The sequence below is a fragment of the Uloborus diversus genome, chromosome 4 (assembly GCF_026930045.1).
Source record: "Uloborus diversus isolate 005 chromosome 4, Udiv.v.3.1, whole genome shotgun sequence".
NCBI classification, from domain to species: domain Eukaryota; kingdom Metazoa; phylum Arthropoda; class Arachnida; order Araneae; family Uloboridae; genus Uloborus; species Uloborus diversus.
This window is the reverse complement of record NC_072734.1, coordinates 50180513-50207818: the sequence shown is the minus strand read 5'-3', so window position 1 is coordinate 50207818 and position 27306 is coordinate 50180513. Positions and strand designations below refer to the sequence as shown.

Sequence of the window (27306 nt, the reverse complement as noted above, 5' to 3'; positions counted from 1 at the left end):
AAAATGCAAAACAAGTTGTTTTGTTGATTAGTTAAGTTTCTGTAGTGCTAAATACGTTAATTAATGATGAGTAACACATTTATTTTTTAATGAACTTGATCATAAAATCTGCCTCTTGAATAACGTAGAAAAATACCAACCACGTAACGTCTTTTGAACACTTTAAAGTCACTATTTTGGTTTCTGAGGGCAAACTGACAGATGAATTTTCAATTCCCTTTTTTTCTTTAATTTAGTCCCCTGTTTATAGTGGCGACCGTGAACTATGCCCTTTACTACCATAATATTATCAATTTGGGTTTTCTACGTGTAAACACATACTTTGTTTACTCTTTGCGTTTTACAAAACGAGGAATATTCAAGCGAAGGCAAAAGACAACCACAAAGTAAAATTAATGAATCTCGTAATAAAAAAATGCTCCTATTCCATTATACACTGCTACATATACTTTTAATTTTATGTATAAATATTCCTACCAAAACGTTACCAAATGTTTACCAAAAAAAAAAAGTGAACATATTTTGGCTCTTATTCAAAATTGGAAAATTTTACCGCACGCTTAATGAGGGAGAGGGGGGAAACGAGATAAGGTATAAGAAATTTGTCACGAAGTTAGAAATGTTGTGTTGATTGTGGTTTTAATGAGTTTAAAAGAAAAATATATTTTAAGCAATTTTAAGCAAGTATGCTGGTAAAAGTATATTTCAGTATCATTTTTCGAACCTTGAAAGATTTTTCATGCGTCTTTCTGTGTATTTTCTTTCTATGGCATATAATTTTGGTTTATATTTTTCTTTTTTGCAGCATTGTATTATGTCGTTAAATATTCAGTAACGTTATCTATGATTCATTATTTATTCTAAAAATTTAAACCACCTTTACGATCGAGAAATCACTTTTTTCTCTTATTCGCGTGAATATTCTTATTTTAGCATCAAACGTAACTGCTAACGATTTCAAAATAATAAAACCATACTTAGTAAAAAGCTAGTTAACTTAATAAAGTAGTTAAAACAGTTGTTTCCGTCATCGTTAGTAAAAATTGTTAATCATTAGGTTTTACAAAATAGCTTTTTTTATTTTGCTTTAATCCTATAATTATAATCAAAACTTCATATTAGTCATATTTTAGTATAGCATCTTGAATTTCTATATAAATAAGTAAACGTAAACTTACTGGAGCTCTTTGATTAATTATTTACTTGTTACTACTTTCATCAAAGATTTTGAATGCGTGTTTTATAGTAGCCGTGTAAAGTTTTGGAAAACATGTTTTGTGGTTTAAAATTGTCATTTCGAATTTAAATTAAAAAAATATATTGTAAATATTACTATATTTTTTTACCCAAATAAAATAAATTTGGCATTTTGGTTACCCACAATTTTTCATTGGCAATCTTTCAGTTCCAGTAGTAACAAAATAGCGAAATTCTCAACAGGAAACAAAAAACACGCATTTGCATACAGGCAAGACGGCTTACTAGAATATCTGTTAAAAGAATGTCCCGCTTAATGTAATACATATCCAATGTACAAAAACGTTGTTGTCCATTATTTTATTCCCGTTTAATTGAGTATACCGCTTATTGGAATGATTTTTCGCGGAAAACTGGCTGTTCTATTAAGCGGGCTCGACTGTTTTTGTGTTCTTAACACTACCCCATTATTTACTATTCAACCCGAAAGTACTCAACTCACTGCTTCAGTTACAGTATGAGATGACTTTTTTTTTTTTTTTATCTTACGTGAGCACCATGTCATTTGTCAACGGTGAAGTGCAAACTGCATGAAACGAAAGCAATTGTACGATAATTTTACAGAGTGAAGAAAGCAAACCGAAGGAAAGAAAAAAAAACGAAATGAAACAATGGCAGAAAAACTTAAACAAGCTTTGTGAACAGCTAAATATTGTTACAAATGCTCGAGATAAGTTAATAACATCTCAAAAATTGCATTACCGTATGGTTAAGCGCTTTGAAACAAGTTTCAAAGATTTTTTTTTATTCTCTGTTTTTTTTTTTTTTTTTCTCTTTTTTTATAGAACTTTGGTTTGCTAACCGAATCAGTTTAAATCCGGGCACTGCAAAAATAATAAATATAATAGAAGTAGTAGTAATGCATTTCTAGCCTAAGTATTTACTTATAAAGAAAAAAATGATTTATTTCCTTAAAAGTGAAATTGCTTTTAGCATTATCAGTTATATGAATAATTTTTATAAACTTCTTAAAGAAATATTTATAAACACAACACATGAATGTTAATCTAGCAGTACACGACTCCAAATCTTTAAAAAAGAAGAGAGTGATACAAAACACTTGTTTTCTAAAATTTCGCATTTTATAAGTACTCCACTCAAAAGGAAAATTCAGTTAGAGGTCAAAGCATTTTTTTGTACAATTCTGGTATAGAATTTAAAACAAGGTTCAGTTGACAATTAAATCTGGTTTAACATTTAAAACCTCTTGGAACAATCAATGCAGAGCGATTAATGAATTTATCATGTCAATCACTAGCAACACTCCATTTCTGAAAGATATACCACATGCTCCCACCTCATTGATTTAATAATATTAGATGAGCTGTCGTATTCCCATCAGTGTCTGTGTTAATTTAATTGGTTTTCCAACCTGGGATCGATTTTGGGAAAATCATTTTAATTAATAAATGTTCCGAGGTGTATAAATTAGATTTCCTGTTTATACAGTTTGCAGAGTGGTTTCATTAATTACAGAAACTATGCAAAATTCACTTGTATTACCATGTTTTGAATATTTTATTATAATAATGGTGTTTTTTATTTTAAAAATATAAATTTTCAAATTTGTTTTAAAAGTGAAAAAAAAACGTGTCATCTTAGGTAGCAGAGAGAAAGTGTATACTAATCCCTAGCAGGCAAATGACAGTGTTTGCAGTTTTTTTCTTTTTAATGTTCCTTTTTTTTCGCATTTTTACTATATATTTTACTTTAGCTTTTTTTACAAACATGTTTAGCTGGCTTCGTTTTTTTTTTTTTTTTTTTTTTTTTTCAGTGACCTAACTTTAAATTTCGATATTTGCTTGATGTTTGTAAGAAACTAAAAACCCATTTGTTGAAATTTCTGTAAAACTCACTCTACTTTCTAACTGCAGTATAATACTCTCAATTAAGGAAATTCTGTAGCATTATTATGCTTTATTTTAAGTTTATCTAGAATGAACTTGCATATATTGCGGGGAGTAATCTAAATAAACTAGGAAATCCTTTCAATCGTAGGAGAAATCAAGACGTAAAATTGAGTTTGGACATATCCTAAGGTACACATATTTTCTTGGGAATAAAGGATTTTCTCCTTTCCATATTTTTTGGAACGATCCTACATTTTCATTTTTTTATCAGAAAAAGAGCAAATAATGTTCACTGACGCGATTCGATGAGTACTGTGCACGTCTGTTAGTGTCACAATACGTGATTTAACGCTTCGTTTTGCAGAGCGATTTCAAAAGTATACGACATGAGATTACGTTGATATTTTTTAAGAAAGTAATATATCTATGTAACAGTAAGAGAAATAGGAATTTGAGACCACGACCTTTTAAATCCGTAGCCGCTTAGAGCACCAAAAACCGGACAAACTTTTGACGCTGTATAAACGGACAAAAAAGTAATTCATATGGTACAAAATCGCACAATTGTCAGCAAAACACATGCATCGTCAAAATGTATACCTATATATTTTTTACGGGTGGTGGGAGGAAAGGGAGGATACTTGTAGCAGCTTAGTACTTCGCATATCTCCTTATCATCGCCAAAAAACAAAAAAAAATTAAAAATTAAACTATTGCTATCCGTTGATGTCTTAGTTACGAAGATTTGAGAGATTTGATATCGGAGTAAAAGACAATGAATAACATTTAAACAAATTAAATAATAGATTTTTATTTTGAAAGTGTATTAAAAAAATGAGTCAAAGTTTTTCTCAAAATTCATGACCAAAGATATTTTTTAAGGAAACTTGTCTTGATTTTTCAATAAAAAAATATTTACAACAGATTGAATCGCGCTACAAAATATGCAGATTGCCTATTAGAGATACCAACAAGCAATTTAGTTTACAAAGATTCTGATGGAAGATAGTCTTCAATATTCGGCTGAAAATATAATTGTCTAAACAAGGTTACAAAATTTAACAATATTGCATGGATAAATATGGTTTTATATGTACAATATTGGGAAATATATTTTGTTACTGCTTAGTGCTTTGAAAGTATCTTCTTTCCTAAGTTTTATATCCAGTTATGAAGACAATTGCAGCACTGAAAGAAAATATTATTTTCTAATTTTATATGTTTCTGTTTATTCATTACATTACAATACATAAAGAATAAATTATAACAAAATTTAGACCCTCTATACTACCATTTTTTTAAAACAGAAAGTCAAATGATGTCAAATAATTTATCAACTCTGCTGCTCGTTGTGTTAAATGTATTATAATCCGTGGAGATTACAATCTTTTGCAAACAATTTGAATAGCGAAAATTTATGATTCAGTGTTTGTTTAAAGATTTTACTTGATGAATAAATGCATGTATTTTTTTCATTACATACTTACCGTTCCTGTATTTGCAGAATCAGGTATAGTATGTTTGTATATTATATATTTTTCGCGTATTCAATGATCAGCAAATTATGTTTATAAAGTAAAAAAATATATTTTTAACGTCACTTTCCGTGAAAGAACTATTGACAAATATTATACAAATTGTGTTTTTCAATAAATTTATTTAACTATTTATAAAAATTGAGTAAGATATGTAGTGAAATTACTAAATTTACAACTAAACACATTTTTTTCTTGGGATAATGTGATATAAAAGTGATATAACAGCCAATTACAGGAGAAAATTTTCGGAATTTTCAAGGGTACACGAAATGTTTTTAAAAAATATATGTTATTAAAATGCTTTTTAGTACACGCAATTGTAAATAATGTTTACAAATAACACTTTTGTTATTTTTATATCTTATAACATTGCAGTTAAGTGTCTTTAACAAAGTTCCATAACTTAAGCACACTAAGTTTCTTAAGTTGTCTTCAGCGTAATTTTCTATCTTATTTCTCATTTACCCAAAATTTTAACTTAAGCCGCATGGACAACACGCGACTACTCAAAAGCTCTTTTCTTCGTGATAAAAAAAAAATGCTTACTTAAAATAAGTGCTGAAAGTTACATCAAGATTTTCTTCTAATTATCAATCTAGCTTGTTGATAAATCATAATGTGTAACTAATAATGCCTTTCAACGACACAAATACTGAATAATAATAAAACTTTTTTTTTATCATCGAGCCTCTTTAAGGCACCAAATGCACATTTTTTTTAAATCAACGCTATATAGTAGACATAAGAGAATTCCAATGCAGGGGATAATACTAAATATAGTATTGAAAAAACTATGTAATACATGTAGCTGTAAGAAAAACAATAGCATCATGTGATGTGCATGACTTTGCTTAAAGTGATGCAGACGTTTTCTTAATATTTTTTGCATGGATGATACATATTTATGTATATTTTTGCACGATATTTTCTTGGAATTTTAAACGATAGGTTTTAGTTGTTATGTATTCAAATATACGGAATCATTATGTATAATAATATGAAGTATCAATGTTATAAAAAATTGTTTATACGTAAGAAATACGGGTGTGTTGTGTGCGTGTGTGACCCTACAGTTTAAACCTGCAGGCACAATTTGAACATTTTTTTAACGCGGACACGTGTCCCTTTTATAGAACACTTATGAAACACTTTTTGGAACATTTCTCGAAGTACTTCTGAGACCTTTTTTTAGAACACTTACTTCGTTTCGGGCATTTTTAAAACCTTTTTGGAAGGCATTTTAAAACAATTTTCGAAACGCGATATACGTCCCTTCGAACGCGTTTCCGCACTTATGTAATGAGATTGATTCTGCCTTCTTTCACTCTTTTGATTCTACCAGTAGTTATTGCTGGTAGTTTTACAGAAATTTCGCTGTGTAACCGAAGGTGACCAAGGAAGGCCCTCCTTTTTGGAAGCATTCGAGGGACCACCTAACATCTATTCATTGCAACACGATTTCTAGTAAAACGATATTGAGAGATTCTATTGACTGGTAGCTAAAGGAAGACGTTACGTTGCAATTATATTTGTACAATGATGTTACAAACTTGCTCAATTTTGTTACCAATCTGTTCTTAAATATACCCGCAATCTGTTCTCAAAAGTGATCTCAAGCATAAATTCAAAAAAAAAACTTCAGTTCGGGGCACATTCAGAACAGTGTCGAAGGACATTTCAGTACACTTTCGTTTTCACGAAATGCATTCAAAACACATTTAAGGGTACATTCAGACAACTGGAACAATTTTTGGTAAAGTTAAGTATTCCCAATGCGTGCTGGGAATTCGCAGTGTACTTTCACACCCGCAAAATCTTGCAAATCAGTATTTTTAAAACACAAGCGAACGTTTTTAAAAAAAAGTTGATGCATCATATTATGATAAATAAGGGTGTCTTATATTCAAAAATATTAAAATTTAGAACCAAAAACAGGAGATTATCAGGAAGTGCTCTGCTAGAAAAGTGAAAGAATCGCCGAGTATCCTTTAAGTGAGAGTCGGACATTAGACACATGCGCCTGCCATTCTTATTCTGTTGAATTGAATCAACTTTTTAATTGATTCAACTCATTGGGACAATTGCAAGCGCTTGCTCTACACACGTGTAAACTAGTTAAGTTGAGTTGGTTTAGTTGTAACAAAAGCAGCTGCTGAAATAAAATCGTCTTATTAGAAGAAAATTTGATTGAACTATACGTTGCTTCTAGTGCAGAAAACGGAAAAAGTCATTCAACTAGTTTTCAGGCAACTTTTTCGAAAATTAATTCAACTAAGTTGTATCGTGTACAGTATTTCTATCAAACTTTATGACATTTCGATGCAGAAAGCAAAAAAAAAAAACAGTTTCTTGAATCTTATGATTAGTATATTCTGACTCGTCTTCTATAGCAAGAGCGTAAATTCATAACTCATTTGATTGATAACTGAGCGGGTGGCATACAGCATTACTTCGCCTTAAACTGATATACTCCTACGTGATAATACAAGTACAGATATCACCATTGCATATCAGATGGTCATTTTACTCTGGGAAACAGGGCAATTGCAGCAGATCCAAAGCTTGCAGACTTCCACTAGAAAACGCATCTACATTTATTTTTCTTTTTTGATACAATCATTTCAGATGTTAACCCCTTACGTTGTTTTGAAGCTTCAGAAATAATTCAAACTAAAATTTGAAAACTGGAAAAACGCGTCCCGTATATGGCTAAGTCACCCCCGTATAGTGTACATATTTTTATATAGTAATATTATCGTATCTTCACCATTTATTAAAGATTTAACTAATTCTAATATGAATAAAATTCGAACTTTTTGATTAAAAAATAATTCCCTTACAGGTCATGTAAATATAAAATAATATTTTCCAGCTTTAAAATACTTACTTATTCTGTCGATAACCGACGTTTTTGAGACTTAACAATGATATAAACTTTGAAAATACTAAAGTTATTGAGCAATCACGATTGCTTATTGTTCTCACTTGACAGTCCTTGATGTTCCGGTTCCTTTTTCAGCTTGGACCAGGCCTGCAGCACCACCGTCCACCGGCGGCGGCGCGGCTGGTACCGAGCACTGTTCCCCGGAATCCACTTTTGCTGGGCGGTGGCGTCCATGTCCTACACACGCATGCTCATACACAGTTGCCTACGCGCGCACGCCTTTACACACATACACACGCCTACGTGCACACACGTAAGCCTACACACACACGCACACAACTATATACACCTAAGCACCCAGGAGGAGGGACATGCTTGGGCGGGGGAGCCATTTCTAGAAGCAATAACTCTAACCAATAGAGTCTTGTCGCAACTCGTGATTGCGAAAAACATAATTTGAATTCAAAGTTTCGGAATTCAAATTAGAGTTAATTTTTTTTTCTTTTTAAATTCTAGAGGCTTCCTGAGTCTCAGGTCCTTCAGTTGGCGCCGTCCGTAGAACACCAGTCCTCCGCAATGCTTAGCATACTCAGACGATATTCCTGGCATAAGTTCGCTATTGTCACTAGTCAGATCGGTGGCCACGACGACTTTGTACGTGCTGTGAGAGATCAAGTGCTTGCTATTATCGACTTTAAGTGAGTATTAAATGCCTTTTATGGGTTTTACAACGACAACAATTTTCAAAGATTTTGTCATTTTTCGTTTCACATTACGATCTATCGATGAAACACTGACACTGATGCAAGTAACTGCCAAGCAACATGGTTACTGCTAACAGAGACTATAAATTTGCCCTTGTTCACATTAGTTTGGAAGAGCCACGGAAGAGCTGCGTGTAAATAGCATCTTATAGATTCTGAGTATATTTTCATACTGTCGTCTAAAAATATTTTAACACATCAGCAAGATATCAGGGCGGAAGAGCCAAAAATACGAAACTGCAGTCTGTGAATGCTATATTTGAGCAGTTTAGCAGTAGCTTGAAACGCTGTCTTAGCTTTAAAAAATGTTATATTACTTACTTAAATGTTTTAAAGAAAATACGAGCGTGATTATTCTCTAAACAATTACCTTTATACGGAGCTAGGAATAGAAATTTTAAATATTTTACATTTTAAGGTTAGTAAAATACCAAAATATTTTTAGAATAAAGTAGTTGCTATTATTTAGCGCTTTCTCACACTTAATGAAAACTAATAGTGCACAAGAATTCAAGTCAAAGGCCCGGTAGCAGAATTTGTTTCAGCAGCTTGCAATGCTGTTAAAAAATCAAAATAAATAAATAAATAAATAAATAAAAATTTGCAAGACAGAACGACATTATAATAATTGTAAAACTAATATCGGCACCAAAAATTGCTTTAAAATAAGGTGCCAATGTGATCGGTCGCAGAAATTTTCGCAACGTGCAACACAGATTCAATAGAAATACCCCCTGATGATTTGTACCTTAACTTCTGGAATGTAATTAATAAATAGCATGCACTTATATTAGTATCTTATGTTAAAGCATTTTTTGGTGGCGATGAAAGTTTTACGATAAATTTAATGTCAGTTTATACAATATAACAAATATAATATATAACAAATTATACTAAAGGTAATATAGGTACACGCTGCCTGTTGATTATATCCCATTAGAAATTACGCTAAAAATCTTCATGAGCATAAATTTAAAGCAGTCTGCAGAGTTTCTCAAAAATCTGTGTCTCAGTTCTTAGTTATACCCTGTTCGCACTGCAACATTTGATCCGGGTTACCGCTGATCCGAGTTAAAGTTAACCCATTTCCCTTTTCTCACTGTTCGCATTAGCTACCGCTGATCCGGGTTAAAAATACTCTAGAACCAGTTTTTAAGTGAGAAAACTGACTGGTGTAGAGAGTATTCTAAAGTTTGTTTTGGTTTTGCTTCTCGCTCGAAGTTTGCTGCTTAATATGATGCACTCGCTTAATTTGAGAAGTGTTAATTCTTTGGGCAAAAACGACAGTTCGTGGAGTATAATGTCTGATGAAGAGTGGGCGAAGAATTTTCGCATCGGGAAAAACTTGATGCTTCCCTGTGCGAAAAACTTATGTTTATTGGCCGCCAGGATACAAATTTTAAATACTGCATACCAGTTGAAAAAAAAGATACCGTTATACTTCATTATTTTTCCCAATAAAGATGTGGAGTTAAGGAGGCTTTAAAAAATAGAAATGAAACAGTTTTTTACACATACACTGAATATACACTGTTTTCCTAACACCGGTAAGATATTTTAATATGGACCTGAAACTGTGATCATCAAGCATAGCTGCAAGAATTGCATTCATTTGAAATCAATACAAAAGACTTTAAAAAATTATGTGCGCTACAGAAAAAATAAGAAAAATAAAATCCTGATTTTCATGTTATTCCTTTTTTTTTCATTGATAATAAAAAACTAGTTCGAATAAGCGTTTTTGTGTTATGCACGAACAAAAACAAAGAACTAAAGAATTAGTAGCCCAATTCATAGCGAAAAATAATAAAAAATAACTAAATTCAAAAGTAAGATTTCCAAACATATTTCTTCGTTTTAAATGTGCAAAATAAAGTAGTAGTGTAATTGGTAGCCTAAATTTAAAAAAAAGTTTGCATGCACAAAAGTTTATTTCTCCTCAATTATGCATGATTGATTATTTGCATCGCACGAAAGAGAGAAAAAAACAAAAATCACAGTCATGTTATAATGGTTTATTAATACATGTGATTTAATAAATTAACACGTAAGAAACACAGATAAAAAACGAGCTGATGTGTGAATCACATGACTTCCTTTTACTCCAATTTAATGTCATTTCCCCATTATTCGCTATTTTAATGTGATTCAATATTTATTCTCTAAATATCACCAACAATGGCCAAATTGAAACCAAAAAAAAAAAAAAAAAAAACTCCGCCAAATTTGTCGCCAAGTTGGCGACAAAACTTGGCGATTAAAAGACTGGCGATATATCGCCAAGTGTCCGACAAATTATAACGCCACTTGAGTTTACATCGAAATTAACAATGATTTCACCCCAAAAAGGTGCAAAAGACCCCCTTAGGAACATCCGAAAGCAACCAAAAGGGGAGGTGCACAACTAGACCCCACTACGAGTCTATGTACCAAATTTCAACTTTCTAGGACATACCATTTTTGAGTTATGCGAGATACATACGCACATACGCACATACGCACATACGCACATACACACATACGCACATACATACAGACGTCACGAGAAAAGTCGTTGTAATTACCTCGGTGATGGTCAAAATGGATATTTCGCGTGTCTATACATTCTTAGGCACTTTTCCGCATGTGGTCGAATCGAAAAAAAAACTCAACATTCATTTGGGGGTGAGCAAAATGGAAATTAAGGGCGATTTTTGAGTGAAATTTTTTTCGCGAATACAATACTTCCTTTTTTGTAAAAGGAAGTAACAAATAAAAAAAAGAAAATTAATTTGAATTCTGAAATTTTGAATTCAAATTATGTTTTTCGCAATCACGAACTGAGACAGGATCCTACTCATTGGAGTTATTGTTTCTAGAAACGGCTCTCGTCCCCCCCAAGTCTGCCTCTCCTCCTGGGCGGTTACTTGTGCATAGTTGTGTGTGTGCGTAGACCTGTGTGTATGCACGTAGGCGTGTGTGAGTGTATGTGTGTGAAGTCGTGTGTGTGTATGTGTGTGAAGTCGTGTGTGTGTATGTGTGTGAAGTCGTGTGTGTGTATGTGTGTGAAGTCGTGTGTGTATATGTGTGTGAACGTGCGTGTGTGTAGGACATGGACGCCTCGGACCAGGAGAAGCGGATAGCTCAAAACCGGAGCAGCCGCGCCGCGCCGCCAGCAGAGGACGGTGGGCGGTGGTGCTGCAAAGGCTTCTGGTCCAAGTTGAAAAAGGCACGGACACCAAAAACGGTCAAATGAGAACAATAAGCAATCGTGATTGCTCAATATTGACACAAACCTATAGAGTTTCATCAAGTTTTCAGTTTTAGTTTTGATTTCCTCCGCACTGCGGATGATAACAAACAGCGACATTTCTTTACTAATTTTTTCAAAAATCAACCGATTTCTTTTTGACTTTTTCAAATCGGTTACGTTTTCTTTCCACATTTGGATCAGGAGCTTTGTCCATTAACAAATGAAACTACTTGATTTTTTGTTGCATGCTTTGCTGTTTAAAGTTGATAGAATTTCTTGAAATCAGAAATAACAGTAGGACTGCAGCCAGGCTCTTGATAAAATTTAAAACTGTCTATCAATTTAAACTATCTTTTAAAAACATTCTGCAAAACCCCGCTGCACTGCTCCCAAGTCTCATATCATGGCCAACAGCAAAAATGTCAGTGAGTTAGAGTACCACAATGGTACTAGCACGTTTTTAAATTATATTTGTTCCTTTTTCAACATTATTAGTTTGGAGAATCTCAAAATTTGCGAACGTTTGTTGCTCGACCAGAGGCTATATCCGCCTAGTCGGGAACTATGGCCAAACTTTGGAATCTGAGAAATTATTGAAGTTTTATTGGGACCAGGCGACCAAACTGACAAGAGCCCGCTGGCTCTCTGCGGCCATGCACTTGCCAAAAAAGTAGTTATACAGAATTAGTTTCAATAATGTAAAACATTTTGCAAATTTAGAAAATTTCCTGTGAATACATCCTTCGTATGTATTATCCAGAGCTGGCTAATTTCGCTCTTTTCTAACCAAGTCCATTTTCCTTGAATTTTACTTCCTAGTTAATGTTTAGCTTAAATTACTAAATTTTGCATACATTAAGATAATGCAGCATCAATCGTTAAATATTCAATATTTCAGTTCCTGTATTCTATCTTAGAGGCATATTCAACTAGATTGTGTTCGAATTGATCAAATTCTGTCGACCAGTAGTAGCCACAAATTTACTTTTATGTGGGGAAAAATCAATGTCTGGCTGTGCTATTGGTAAGTACAATTGATCGTATTTGATTTCATCTAATTCTGTTACAGTTGAGTATGCCCCTTAATCTAACATTTGAAAAATCGTTATCGATTTCGTTCATTGTGCCTTGTTTCGTTAGACATTAAGGATAATAAGAGCCCCTATAGCAAAAAAAAAAAAGATTAAGAGGACTGAGACAGCACTGAATTAATTCTGAAATAAAATGTAAAAAAGCTTTTCCAGCTGGTCCAGTAAATGCATCAGTAAGAGTCTAAAGCTGCTTTTTCCCCCTTATTCAGCAAGAATGTATCGCTGTCCCATTTCTGCCCTACAGAAAAAAGATATTGGAGAATTAAAAATAAGTTGATACATAATGGTTTCCAACAAGTAACAAATGGTACTTTTTCATGAAGAATCACTAATGATGACTAATTAAGGCAATTGCACTTGTTGCGATTTGCAAAGTAACGATTCTGTCTCGACACCATGCATTATCCTTCCTTCTGCAACATCACCACCGTTAGTACTTAGCAGGAAAAGCTTTATCTTTCTACTTATTTACTAATAATAAAGCTGAAAGTCTCTCTGTCCGGCGGATGTCTTGATCTCCGTGACGCGCATAGCGCCTAGACCGTTCGGCCCATGGCCGGATTTGGAAGTGTGGAGGCCCCGGAGCAACGAAGGAGTGGAGGCCCCTAATCAAGGTTCGAAAAGATCATCATATTTTCGAAAATATTCAGTACTTCGATATATATCCGAATATTTTGATACATACGTATATATCCGATATTTTCGACCCGTGAAAGTTAGGATATTTTGTAATAATTTTATTGTGGGGGCCCTTTGTTGTGGAGGCCCCAGGGCAGTAGCCCCACCTGCCCTCCCCTAAATCCGGCCCTGGTTCGGCTGATTTTCATGAAACTTGGCACAAAGTTAGTTTGTAGCATTGGGATGTGCACCTCGAAGCAATTTTTCGAAAATTCGATGTGGTTCTTTTTCTATTCCAATTTTAAGAACAAAAATATCATAAGATGGACGAGTAAATTACGAAATTATCATAACGTGGAACCGTAACACAAGCACAAGCCAATTGGAGAGATACGAAATTATCATAATGTGGAACCGTAACATGGGTACAAGCCAACTGGCGAGAAAATTCACCATACATTATTTGTAAATATACAGGCGAACCAAAAGACCTTTTAATTTTTCTATTATGGGCAAAGCCGTGCGGGTACCACTAGTGATTAAATAAAAGCTCTTTCTTTAAAAGTAGTTTTTCTGCTTTTCAATATTTATACAGTAAGTAGATTAAAATACATCCCTTTTCAAAAAAATCTCACAATCCGAACGGGGTGCGGTTGATTCGGATAATTGTAGTTGTACTGTAATTTACAAATTTTTTGATCTTCTAAATGCAGTATATGCTCTTAAATTCTGGTATTAAACATTTTGTGTGATCCATATTTCTAATTACCATCAGGGCCGTCGTTTGGGTGAGGATACCGGACCTATAGTACCGGGGCCCGGAGCTTTGAGGGGCCTGCATTTCATAAAGCTATTTTTCAAATAATAATGTAAATAATTCCATCAAAAAAGTTATGCTACTTTCTAAAAAAAAAAAAAACTTGCATTACATTACCATTTCTCGATAGTATAAATATAAATGAAGTACTCTTGGGCAACGAAAAAATAGCAAAAGTTTTTGAGTACAATGGGGGCATAATTTCTTAAAACTAGAGTCGCATACGGTATTCTACTTAGAACTGATCGAAGCGAAAACCAACCTGATAAACCTAAATCACCAGAAGCGAATACAAAGGTGGTGGTGGGTAGAAAAAGACAAATGTAATATGTATGTGTGATAATAATTTCAACACTTAATTCAAGGATATTTCTATTTATCTTACAAGTGCCTGAATCATGTTTTATTTTAATTTTTACGAAAAGAACTTTTTATTTCGAAATCAGATCATTTTCCTTGGTCCGTCCAACTTCGCCTTACTGAAAATTCATAGTTACTTCGCTTACCTCAGACATGACAAATTATCCAATTTTTACACAATAAAGGTACACTATTTGTAAATATATTTTTATGCTAACTTCAAATTACAATTTTAAAATTTACATTAAAATTTAAATATTCAGTTATAAGCAAGTAAACAATGCAACGTCACATATGAATGCAATTTTAAACTATTTATTTTGAAGTTCTTAAGTGTGTGAGGGAGATTAAATTAAGCAGACGGGCATAAAATTATGCATTGGGGGGATAGGGGCTCATGGGGGGGGGGAGGATTAAAATTGGCATTGGGCCGCATTTCTGGTAGCGGCAGCCCTGATTACCATCAAAGTTTTAAGGAGTCAAAAGAGAAAAATTTTTTTATTATCGAAAATGGCTTGTTTTCAATTTAATACTGGAAAATGCAAAGGTGGTATGGTTTTGCAGTAAAACTTGGTTTGCTGCATCTTGCAGATTACGGAAAAGGTTATTCCGCTGATGGGTGTCCTTCATTACACTAAAAAATATTTAAGGGTCCTAGCATTCAGTCTCCGTATAAAGCGACAAAAATCTGTCTTTTGAAACTGTTCGATGGAGGCATATAATCAAGATACTTTTAATCTAGGAATCATCCCACAACTTGTATCTATGGATATACAGTAAAAAAAGTTTAACATGATAACTCTTAACAGAAAATATGGTTAACACGAAATGATATTGTAGTCTGGATAGAGTACTGTGTAATTTAATTCAATTCTTTTAACACGAAAATATATTTTGGTCCCTTCTCTCAGTTTGTTAAACTTTTTCACCGTATTTCAAAATCTCATTTTTCCCCCTGCCAGAAATTTTTATAGTCTAGCACGTCCAACTACTTTTTCATGTCACAGGAAAATGTAATAAAGTATAAATCCAGATCCTATTAAACTGAACTTCGTGTACTTCAAACAGTCATTTAGATGTACATACTGTATAAAAAAAAAGTGAAAAAATGTGCTATGTATTTTGTAGGCCTTTATTATGGTGTCAATAACAGCAAGTTGGGGGTGATTGTAATTTTTACTGTGTACAGTACAGGTATCTGGTCTCAATTTATAGTTCATTTTGTTTAACTATTACTATCATTAATTTGGACAACCTGTATCCTTTATTAGTCCAGATTAACCGTTTACCCGCCAATGTTCCAAAAATGGAACATCATATTTAACTGAAAATTTTCCCAAGAAATAACGTTAAAATAAAAAAGTTTTTTTTAACACAGTTTAATCTTATTTCAAAGTAATTTTTGATTTCCTAATTAATTGTTTATATATTTTCAATTATTTATTGCGATTTTTCAAAGATGGGTGTTTTTTTTAGCTTTTTGCAACTTTTTCTTACAAAATTTACCAAAAATTGGCTTTTTCAGAAAATGTGATGATATTTATCATAGTTGTGAAAAATACTTCAATGTATGATTTTAAAATGCTTGTAGAAATGTACAATGATATTTCCAAAAGATGTACCCCTTCAAAATAGCATGTTCCAATTTTGGAACATTGGCGCTTTTAGGGAGTCAAATTTCCAAGAAGTAAATCGTTTGACTTCAAAGGGGAAATTTCATTTTTCGTAATATATGTTTCTTTTTTTTTTCTCATTTTGAATGCACTCTGATGTAGATGTTGGCAAAACCAAGTAAGTTTATATTTTGAAAGGATATGACGTTTTGTTAGCAAAGAAAATAATAACAGTCTTCTGTTTGACGACTATATGGCTCCGAATCCACACCTGCTCGGACAGCTGCATTGTCACGTGATAATAAAAAATAATATTAGTGAGAGTTTTATTCTTCATATTTTAAATGCAGTTCAATAATTCGCTAGCTTTGTTTTCGAGCGAAACAAAATTCTGTTTGACGTATACCAACTGTTCATAACTGTTAAAAAATGTCTACAAGATTTCTTACTGTAGAACAAGCTGTGGCTTATTTAGAGACATTGTCAGATTTGGATTTGTCAGATGTAGATATATGCCAATTACCCCCTGATGAACCAGGCAATATCACTGAGGAAGAAGACATTCTAGAAGACGAGTTACAACCTATTACACCAATTGATGTATGTTTACAGGTGGACATTTTTTTCGCCAACTCTCGTGAAAATTTAACAAAAAAATCGGAGGAAGAACAAAGTCTGAAATCATTAGATAATAAAAGTAAAAAGCGAATGAAAACGGAAAAAAAGAAAAAGTTGGAATTATCAGGAAATAAAAGTAGAAAAAGAATGAAAATGGATTTAACTTGGGAGAAGAAAGCTAATTTTCCGAAACTGATTTCGTCAGAAAGTATTGAACCACTTCGACACGCATTTCCGAATATGGTGGATTTATCTCCAATTGATTTATTTTTTAAAATTTTACCTTTGCAGTATGTTGAACACTTAGCAAATATGACAAACTTGTATGCATTGCAAAAAGGAGAATCAATAGATGTTGACAGAGATGAAATCCTACAATTTTTTGGTTTGCTGCTATTGAGTGGGTACCATTCCGTTCCTTCTGAGGATATGTATTGGAGCAGTGCAGAAGATACATCTGTGCCAATTGTACCAACAATTATGCCTCGAAATCGTTTTCGAAAAATAAAAAACAACTTTCATTTGATGGACAACCATGAATTAAAACAAAATGACAAACTTGGAAAAGTATACCCTATTTACGAAGAATTGTGTAAAAACCTTCAACAATTTGGTGTATTTCATGAAAAATTGAGCATAGATGAATCTATAGTTCCCTACTACGGTCGACATTCGTGTAAAATGTTTATTAGAGGAAAACCAATAAGATTCGGCTTCAAAATTTGGATACTGTGCTCTTCAAGTGGATACCCATATTCCATGGAGATTTATTCAGGCAAAAAAGAAGAATCCCCTGATGTGCAATTAGGATCCAGAGTTGTAAATGATCTATTATCAGTTTTGACTGACACGTCTAAGCATGAAGTATACTTTGATAACTTTTTTACATCATATGACTTAATTTCTCAGCTATCAAAAAAAGGTGTACGAGCAACAGGAACAATTCGTGAAAACCGAACTGGCCATTGTCCACTGAAATCCAAAAAAGCCCTTTCTAAAGAAGATCGTGGAAATTTTGACTATCTATCTGATGGAACAGTGTACATGTGCAGCTGGAATGATAATGCAGTGGTTACAGTAGCATCTAATTGTTATACACATGAGCCACTTGCATCTGTAAAACGTTACTCAAATGCGCAGAAATGCAAGATAGATGTGCCACAACCTCATCTTATCAAGAGATACAATGAAGGAATGGGGTGTGTGGACGTCTTAGATAAACTTTTAGGGAGCTACAGACCTCATTTGAGAAGTAAAAAATGGTGGTGGAATCTTTTTAGTAATGCTCTGAATATTTCAGTTGTAGCTAGTTGGTTACTTCATTGTGAGTTACACGAAGTCAAGATGAAGCATTTAGAGTTCCGAAGAGAAATAACAACTCACCTCCTAAGAAGAAAAGTACGAGTGGAAAGTCATCCAGGGCCTCGTTGTCATTTACATAAACAATCAAGAATGTCTGACGGACATTATATTGTATCTGCATCCAAAGGACGTTGTGCGGTGTGCAAAAAAAATACTACTAAGAAATGTTTCCATTGCGACAAACGACTTCACCAACAATGCTTCCTTCCATATCATGGGCATTAGATATTTCTGTATTGGATTTTCTGAATTCTGGTATGTACATAAATGCAATTAAAAATATTATTTTTTCCGTAATAAAGTATGCTAAGATAAAAACCGCATTCAAAACCTCTTAGTTTAAAAAAAATCCCTGAAAAAAAAAATTCATGCAAAGCGCCAATGTTCCAAAAATGGAACACACTGAAAAACATAGTAAAAAATTTTTTTCTGGAAATTTTATTTTATTTCTGTATTTACTAGACATAAATAGACATAATTTCAAAAAGTTACTCAAATTTGATCTTCCGTCAATAGTTCGGCGGTTAAACGGTTAATGAGATTCTACTGTATATGCGGTACTAAAGTACTAAAAAAAATGATGGCAAGTAATTTCAGCGTTTTGGCAAAAGTTATTACGTGCATTAAAAATAATTGGCGAATTATTGGAATAAATACATGTTTAACAGTTGTCAATAAGAAATTGGGGGTTTGTAAAATGATTTTCGCTACTTTTGAAACTGGAAGAATATTGTAGTATTTGATAAAACTTTTCTTCAGAAAAAAAGAACAGAATTTTCTGTCAATATGTACAAGGAATGGAATTCAAAAAGAAATAAATGACATATGAAATTTCCATTTAGCTTGAAGCAAATAAAAATGAATCGTATTCATTAACACCAACACACTAAAATACTTTTTCAACAATCTTAAATGCCGATCTGAAATGTGAAATTTCAAGTAGACATTTTGTCAGTAGTTGAAAAAAATCAAAATGATTTAAAATTTAAGACTGAAAATACACTTTTCCCATATTGCTCTACTGGCGCTTGTTGCGGCGGCCATGCAAAATGTAAACAAGTTTCGCGGCAGCTCGAGATCACGTGATCCGATTTAGCTAAGATCAGAGGCTTGACTCTGTTTGCCAAAGTGGGTTAAGTTAACTCACTTTCCGACGAGGGTTAAGCGAAATCGTTGCCAAAGATAACTCACTGAACTTCTTAACCTGGGTTAACTTGTCAGTGCGAACAGGGTATTATGCGCTCGTTCTGCTACGGGGTCGAAGGTTAAAATGCAAAAATGCAGCAAAGTAATTTACCTTTTCTTCCTCCAGCTTCATTATTTCCATAAAAAATAAGCTTACTTATAACTCTGATACACGAGTCTGTATTTCTAGTTCATTCAACTATCATTAGTTGTCTGTCAATTGAATGCACGTGTTTGCATTTTCAGATTTACAATAATGGATATCTACACCCTAAAAGCTCGACATGCTGACGAAGCACGTGCAGAAATTGAAGATCTGGCCAACAGTGAAGCTAGAGTATTTTTATTATATTGCAACAGGCAGGAAGCAATGTACATAATGAGGGCGGCGAACGAACTAGAGCTCACCGGGAAAAATTATGTTTGGATAGTCACGCAGTCTGTGGTAGGTCCAGCTTTCGACAACACTCCGCCACCACCAGATTTTCCACCTGGACTATTAGGTAAGCTTCATTCTTGAAGTATTTTCAGGGGAAGTTTATGCATAATTCCACAAAAATAACTGTATTTCTTAAAGTTTGTAACAGTACATTGAATTGTAGATGGTTTGGATAACCGTATCTTCTTTTGCTCAACATTCATAAAGGAGAAAGCTTTGTGATGCAAAATTTCGCAATCTCAACTTCATTACTTATAATATTGATGCGTCTAGTTGCACAAAACTGAAAAGAAACTCTTACACTATTGTACAGTTATTCAAACTTAAGAAGCAATAATTATAAAATTATGAAAACCATTTCAAGTGTAAGAGTAACCTAATTTAAAGTTATCCTGCTAGTTTTGCCAATTTCGAAGCATTTGAATTTAAAAGATCTCTATTTTCATTTCACCGCATGCAAAAAAATATCAACCAAGTACGAATGCGAACACCTATTAATTACATAAAAATGATTTTAGGGTTTTATAACTGGATTCAGCTCGATATATTTCAAGTATGAACATAGTGGCAGAGGTATTTATGTTATCCTTATTAAACACCAAGTCTCCCATTTTGAGACCGTACCATGTCTCCTAACCTAATAAGTATTTAAAATTGTTTTTAGCTACACATGATTAGATATGTGTATTGAACCTCGAAGCATATGAAAACATTAGTATTTTCAATTTGGTTCATATAGCGGGGTTTAATGGGATAAATGAATACAAGAAACGTTTCAGGCGTACCCTCAAAAGGTTGGTAAAGTGTTTCCTATCAAGATATCCTAATCTAATGTTCAGTGTACTTTCTAAAGTGTCAAACAAGTTTCTAATCCGTTAACAAAATCGAATATGGTACTATTTCCCACCGAGTGCGCTAATGTGTCTTAGATGAAATTGTGCTTCATTTCAGCAGAGAGATTCTGAGTGTGCAAAATTTGCCACAAAGGAAAATAATTGTGAAAATAAAATAAAAATACTGTAAATTAGGATGCAAAAATAAATAAATAAATAAATAAAATATCGACTGCAAAGAAAAATCAAATTCATTAAAAAAGACACCATTCAACGTTTGATTGATTTTTCCTTTTTTCCGCTATCCAGTTTTCTCACTAATTACATATACTAGTATCAACGGCACAAAAGAGTAACAACTTAGTCAATACTACAACATACCTCTCTTGGGATACGTAATTTACGGATAAATGATACAGAATGCGTTGCATCTGGGAAAAGTAATCATCCCTCCTTTCCGGGAGGTACTTATTCGAAACGCAGAATAATTCATTCGCAGAAAACTATCGTTTCTGTCCGAGACGGTTTACGTGCGCAGCAAATTGTGTTAGACAGTATTTCGGAGGTTAGCTTCTTTGGTTTAATATAGTTTTTTTTTAGTTTGCATATGCATTAGAAAAAAAATTGGTTTACTTTCATTGGTAAAAACTCAGTTTTGGATGAATTATTCTACTGCTCAAATTTAGGCTTAGCTATAAACTGCTAATTAACATGATCGTACTAATAGGGGCATAGGCTTTTCGAGGAGAAAGTTTCAAAAAATTGCTTCTTTTTACTACACTAGAACAGTTTTATATAACAAAAATTTACACGTTTTTTCTTCATTTTTCTCATTATTTTTCTCATTGTCGTCTGGTTTCTCATGCATTTTGGGAATATTTAGCTTTGAATGCTCATCGGACATGTGAAACACGAGACATACAGTATAGTTGTGTTATAGAACATTTCACTTGATTAAAGCTCGGATAATATAGGTCCCCAACTGTATTTTAGATTAATAATATAAATTCCGCAATTGCCTTTAACTCTTGTTTAAAGTAATATGGATTTTTATTTCCGTACACTGTTTCTATTACTCTAAGCAGTGCCGACCTAAGAACCGCAGGCCATGTGTGACCTGTGAAGTCTATTCATGTGGACTTTTGTTATGCTAAATGTTACAAGGCGAAAAATACACTCTGGAAGCTTCCAAAACATCTTCATTTCGGTATTAGGAATGATTCCATCAACTTTGGAGCCACACAGTCAGAAATTAGTTTCAAAAAAGAGATGGGAACTTCCAATCCAATAAGATTGTAGTAATGAAAGTAAGTAACTCTTCTATACAATTTCCTTTCTTTTTCCACATTTTTCCATGGTGTCTAAAATATATAAAAACATATTTTAATTTTATGTGTGTTATGGCTCGCGATATTCATCTTAGTATGGGGTGCGACCTGCTGGTAAAAAAACGGGGGGCACAACTGTGATCTAAACCAATATAAAAAACTTCAAAATCATAATCCTCAGCACAACAATGCGCCCACGTGTTAATCAAGAGCAAAGAGTCTGCTACTGAGAAATCATTGATAAAGCTATTTGAAAAAAAACAGGGCTGCAGAGTCGGAGTCGGGTTTATTTTGGGGCAAGGGAGTCGGAGTTGGTGTCGGGTGTCGAAGTTTTTAGTTTCCAAGAGCCAAAAGCCGAGTCGGTCAGTTTCTCTCCAAGTTCGAAATTCCAGTGCTTGGGGAGTCGGACTCGGACGCAATTTGGGCCAAAGAAGTTGGAGTCAGAGTAGAAGGATCTGAAAATCCCGGAGTTGGAGTCGGTTATTTTAACACCGACTCCGCCTCCCCGAAGCAAAAGACTGAATAAGAGTTCCATGATATGTTCCAGTACTGAATGTAAGAATTCTATGCACACTCCTAAAATTCAGGAATTTCCTAAGGTAAATATTACTGTAAAATTGGTGTTTACATTACAGAGGAAATTTCACAGTAAATCAAACCGGAAATAATAAACAATTTCAGCACCAACCGATATACTTCATGACTTATGGGGCGAAGCATTTGTTTTACTATTTCTGTTCCCCCAACGAGCCTTATTCATGTAGTGGTTAAAGCTCCGTTGTCCGTACAAAGAAATTGCATGGCCGAGCACCGCTGCTTGCATCTTGTTCGTTTTGTTCAGCATAAAAAGTCACAGCGTTATTTCTTTTTTTTACGGTAAAATATTACATTGAAACCATATACCACTACTTTTGCTGTTTAATAGATACCTGTATTTTTTACTTTAAAATTTCATGAAAATTTTTAATATTGTAAATCAGTGGTGCCCAACCTTCCGTTACCCGATTAACGCACCTCATACTAAAATGATACTTATGGGCAAGAACACAAATAGCTTCAAAATATTTAAACATTTTTTAAATGCCATAGGGAAACATGGACAGTGAAAAAAAAGCTGCAAACCAGGAATTGTTGTTGTTTAAATTGATGCTTCTTTTATTAACTCCACCTGTTTTCCACGAGCCAATTTAGAATTATTCGTCTCCAAGTTTGTAGTATTGTGACTAATCGTGGTTTTCAATTCGTAGTATAATTCAAAACTACTGGCCACATAAGCCAGTTTCGCGGGCCCCATGTGGTTCATGAGCCGCTTGTAAGGCACTACTCGTGTAGATAAATGCCATCAACCAAGGTGAAAGACTTCTGTTTCTTGCGTATGAAGAATATGAGCACTTTTACCATCCCATTTTCATAAACCTGAATCTTCAAGCAAAAAGGTAGAAAAATATTAGTTTTACAAAAAATTGAAGCAAGATATCCACAATAAACTTGCATTTACAAAGAAAAAAAAAGTTATTTAAAGAAAGCTGTACGATGCTTATCCGTTAAATTTAGCTTAATTTCAAACTTAGACAGAGGATATCTTAAATGAAAATTCTTCTTTCACTTACACTATTTACAATGCCGCTTTTTGGCTAGCACACAACTGAGTATAGTCATTGAATATTTACTCTCTTTTGACTGAATATAATTGTCTTAAATTAAATCTAGAATTATAAAAGTATAGTCCTTTGATCTTACAAAGAATGAAGGGAAAGTTACTTTCCTATGATGTCCTTTCAGTCTGTGAAATGATGAATGCATATACTGCTGACGATTCGTTCTCAACTACACTGCAAATAATCAAACACTTTTTGATCACTATTTGCACACGTACGCTTGTCTCCTTTTTGAGAACACTATTTTTGTAATAGTTATTATAACCGTTTTGTGAACACATGTCATAATACTTTTTGAACACGTACACTTGTCCCCTTTTTTAGAACACTTTTTCCGGTCAGTTTTCAAAACACTTCTAGAAACACTGTTCGGAACATGTATATCCTTTTTAGCGCACTTTTTAGACATTTCATGGATAGTATAAAAGAATGGTTTTTGAACACTTGCGCTAAACCTTTTGTGGCACACGTTTTAGTACAGTTTTTAGTATATGTTTTGGAACAATTACCGATCACTAATATCCTCCCGGAATGTGTGCTACCCAAGTATAAAAGAAGCTTATAAAAAGAAAAAATACTCACTAAATTCATTTTTGTTGAGACTGCAGGCTTGATGATGGGTTTAGGCTTGAATATGATTATTAGATCTGCATTATTAGTATGAAAATTTTAAATATAATGGTATCTCAAAACCAATTGAATAGTTTAAAGCAAAATGACAAACGAGCAAAAACAAAGTAGCAGGAAAGTGTAATACAAAATGATATTTACTACAGGAATGACAACTAAATTTGAAATATAAATTTCCATAAGTAAGTTTTCAAAGCCAATCAATAATGTAAAAAGTAAACAAAACTGTGTCAAAAACAAATGGTTATATAAATTAATTAAAAAAAAAATAATTCCTCAAGAACAAAAACTTTTTTATTACTGTCTATAAATATAATTTGTTTACGTTCCTACTACTTAGCTACTCAGTAGTCTACTGCTCGGTTTATGATCAATGACATTAAAGAAAGTATTTTATACCATTAAAATGCAATGAAGTTCTTTAATAACTAATCATTTCTGTGAAACTTCACTGCAAAGATGGAATTACCAATTAGTTAGCATTTAATTTTTTTTCCTTGTGCAAAGTACAGGAGTAAATGCATTAAATTAAAAAAAAAACAATTTCATTTGAATTAGGCCAAAAAATTCAGTTTAACTTTTTCTTTTTTTTTAGTCAAATCGATGTAGTTTTCAATTACGACTAAGAAGCATATTTTCCTCGATTATGTTCGATTCGATCGAATTCTATCTACCAGTCACGTAGCGAGACATTTTCTTCTGCGTGGAGTAAAGAAAATTTCTGTCTTCACTTTTGGTTGATAGATTTCGTTCGAATCGAATCATCAATTATGTTAGGTTGAATGTGCCCCTGAAATGATGTTATGATTGGACCCCAATTGGTGAAAAATTGAGCGACAAATATTTCACTAGGTACTGTTTCTAAATTGTTATTTCAGTATGATTTTTTGGAAAAATTACTTCTGTAATAAAATTTTGTGAAAATCCGAGTATTAGGTTGATTAAAAGTTATTCAACGTAACTTGTACGTACTTCAACGTACTTCAACGTACGCTACTTACCAGTAGCGTAGTGACAAATTTCAACTGGATGAGGCAATGCAAATTTTTCGCTGTGCTATTGGTAGATACAATCCCATTCAATTGGATCGAATTATGTTTGAGCTGAATGGGCCACTTCAACTTAAAAAGGTTCAGTTTTTTTTTTCAATAGTGCGATTTTCTTTAAATAAAAACACGAGTTCATAGAAATTCCCGGTCAAACTCGCTTAATTATACTTTGAAATACAGATTGCTGTTCAAAAAGTCAAATTGTCTGAAGGAAGAAATAAGTTCCCTAATGCAGCTAAAAATTAAAACACGTATTTAATTTACATTTTAAACTGCCACACTTAGAACCTCTGAATTCCTATTTTGCAGTTTACTGAACACATATTGTCGTAAAACAAAATATTTTTTAAATTAACCTAATTGATATAAATACACATTTTAAAATTTACATCACATTGCTGAAAGTAGTATTGCGGAATCCTCATCGTCTTTGGGCAAAAGTTTAATTGAGTTTTGGTCAACTTAGACTTATTTTGTTTCAGTCGAACGTTTAATTAAATTTAGTGTGGAAGGTTCATTGTTTCAAAGCTTTTCAAAATACGAAAAAAATGAATTTCACTTTCAAATGTCTGGAAATTTAAATGCAAACGATATCAGGAAAAAGTTTTACATAACTCGAGCTTGAACAGAAGTATGTTCATTTCTATTCAATAAAAGGAAATCTTGAAACGCATCTCCAGAAATCGTTTACAGTTTTACTTCTTAACAGTCATTTAACTCAATATTTTTTAAATTAATTTATTTGACACATGTACAAATTTTAAAACTAACATCACATTGCTGAACAGTTGTATTGCAGAATCCTCGTTTTTACATGCAGCTGGATTCTATTGCAAAATTCCATAAAAATTTAATTTATAAAAGCTGTTTTTTATATTTATAAACTTTATTAGTTAAACACAAATAATATATGTCACCTTGAACACTAAAGTATCTTGGATAATATTTTTCTCGAATGAGATCCTCCCTCCCCCCCCTGCCCTTTGTATCATCAAATATAGCTGAAATATTTTTAAGATATTAGTTTTTTTTTTTTTTTTTTTTTTTTTTTTAATTTACGGCGCGATTATCCGAGTCTCCTTCCTCTAACATCTTCAAATTCTGTTTAAAACTGTACTTTTAAAATTGAATTTTGAAACATTGAGTTTGGGTATCCCCTTTTGTCCCCTAAAGATGTTCTTAATTCTTCACAACTGAGTCGTTTTCGGAGAGGATCATTTATGGAAATTCTTACCCTTATAGTTTACTAAAGACCCATCTAAAATTTCAATTTTAAAACTCCAGTTTAATTCAATTTTCTAGAAAGCCCCCCCCCCCCCTTCGTTTTTTCACCTTTACATAACCCAAAGACAGCTTAAACGTTATTTTCAAAACATCAGCTTCAACAAATATCTCGGGACGGTATCCCTACACTTTTGCCCGAACATTAAAAAAAATGGCCTAAAATTGCGTTATTAAAGCTAAAATCAGAGTTTTTTCAATTAAAAGCTCTGAAATTCCAAGTATTCCAGTCTGTGCTCCCCTGAGTCTCACTTTCATAGTGTTAAATAGATTGCATGAAATATATGTATATTATTGAAATAGTTCTTTAATAACTGCAACAGAATGAACTTTTTACTTATCCAATGATTACACGTTTTTCGTCAAAATTTTCATCATATGTTTTTTAATTTTAGTTCATCAAGCTGTACATTTGTTTTATAAATAGAACATCGTCATTTTTCAAAATATAAAATTTTTTATTAACATATCGAACAGCAAATTGAAAAATTGATTTAAATAGGATAAAAAAGGGTAAATTTCTCAGAAATCTTCTAAGCTAGTGGTTTTAAACCTTTTGTTTCCCAGTCCTATTTTTGAACAATTCCAGGCTCGATATATATACTAAGACACACACATACATTTATACAATCCTGTATAATAGGGTGGAACGAAAATGACCTAAATTTTTTTTTTCAATTTTTTGGTTTGCCGTAGGGGGGAAAAGTTGTCATTTAGGTTTAAAAAGAAGCAGAAGAAATTTCATTGCTTTACTACAACATCTTTAGGTGCCGCAACAAGCTTAAAGTTTGATAATAACCGAAATTTCCATTTAACAATGAAATTCCTTTTTATGCTTTCCTGCTGTATATAACGGCACAAAATATGACAGTAAATACATTTTTAAGCATTACATTAGG

General features: G+C 33.0%; 1 protein-coding gene across 1 annotated transcript in view; it reads left to right on the top strand.

Annotated features, from left to right (window-relative positions):
• Positions 1 to 27306, top strand: part of LOC129221433 (glutamate receptor ionotropic, NMDA 2C-like) — a 206289-nt gene that overhangs the window by 108203 nt on the left and 70780 nt on the right. The window contains exons 4-6 of the mRNA XM_054855919.1: positions 4612 to 4617; positions 8046 to 8227; positions 19436 to 19692. Coding sequence (XP_054711894.1) covers positions 4612 to 4617; positions 8046 to 8227; positions 19436 to 19692 — 445 coding nt within the window. The remainder of the gene's footprint in view (positions 1 to 4611; positions 4618 to 8045; positions 8228 to 19435; positions 19693 to 27306) is intronic.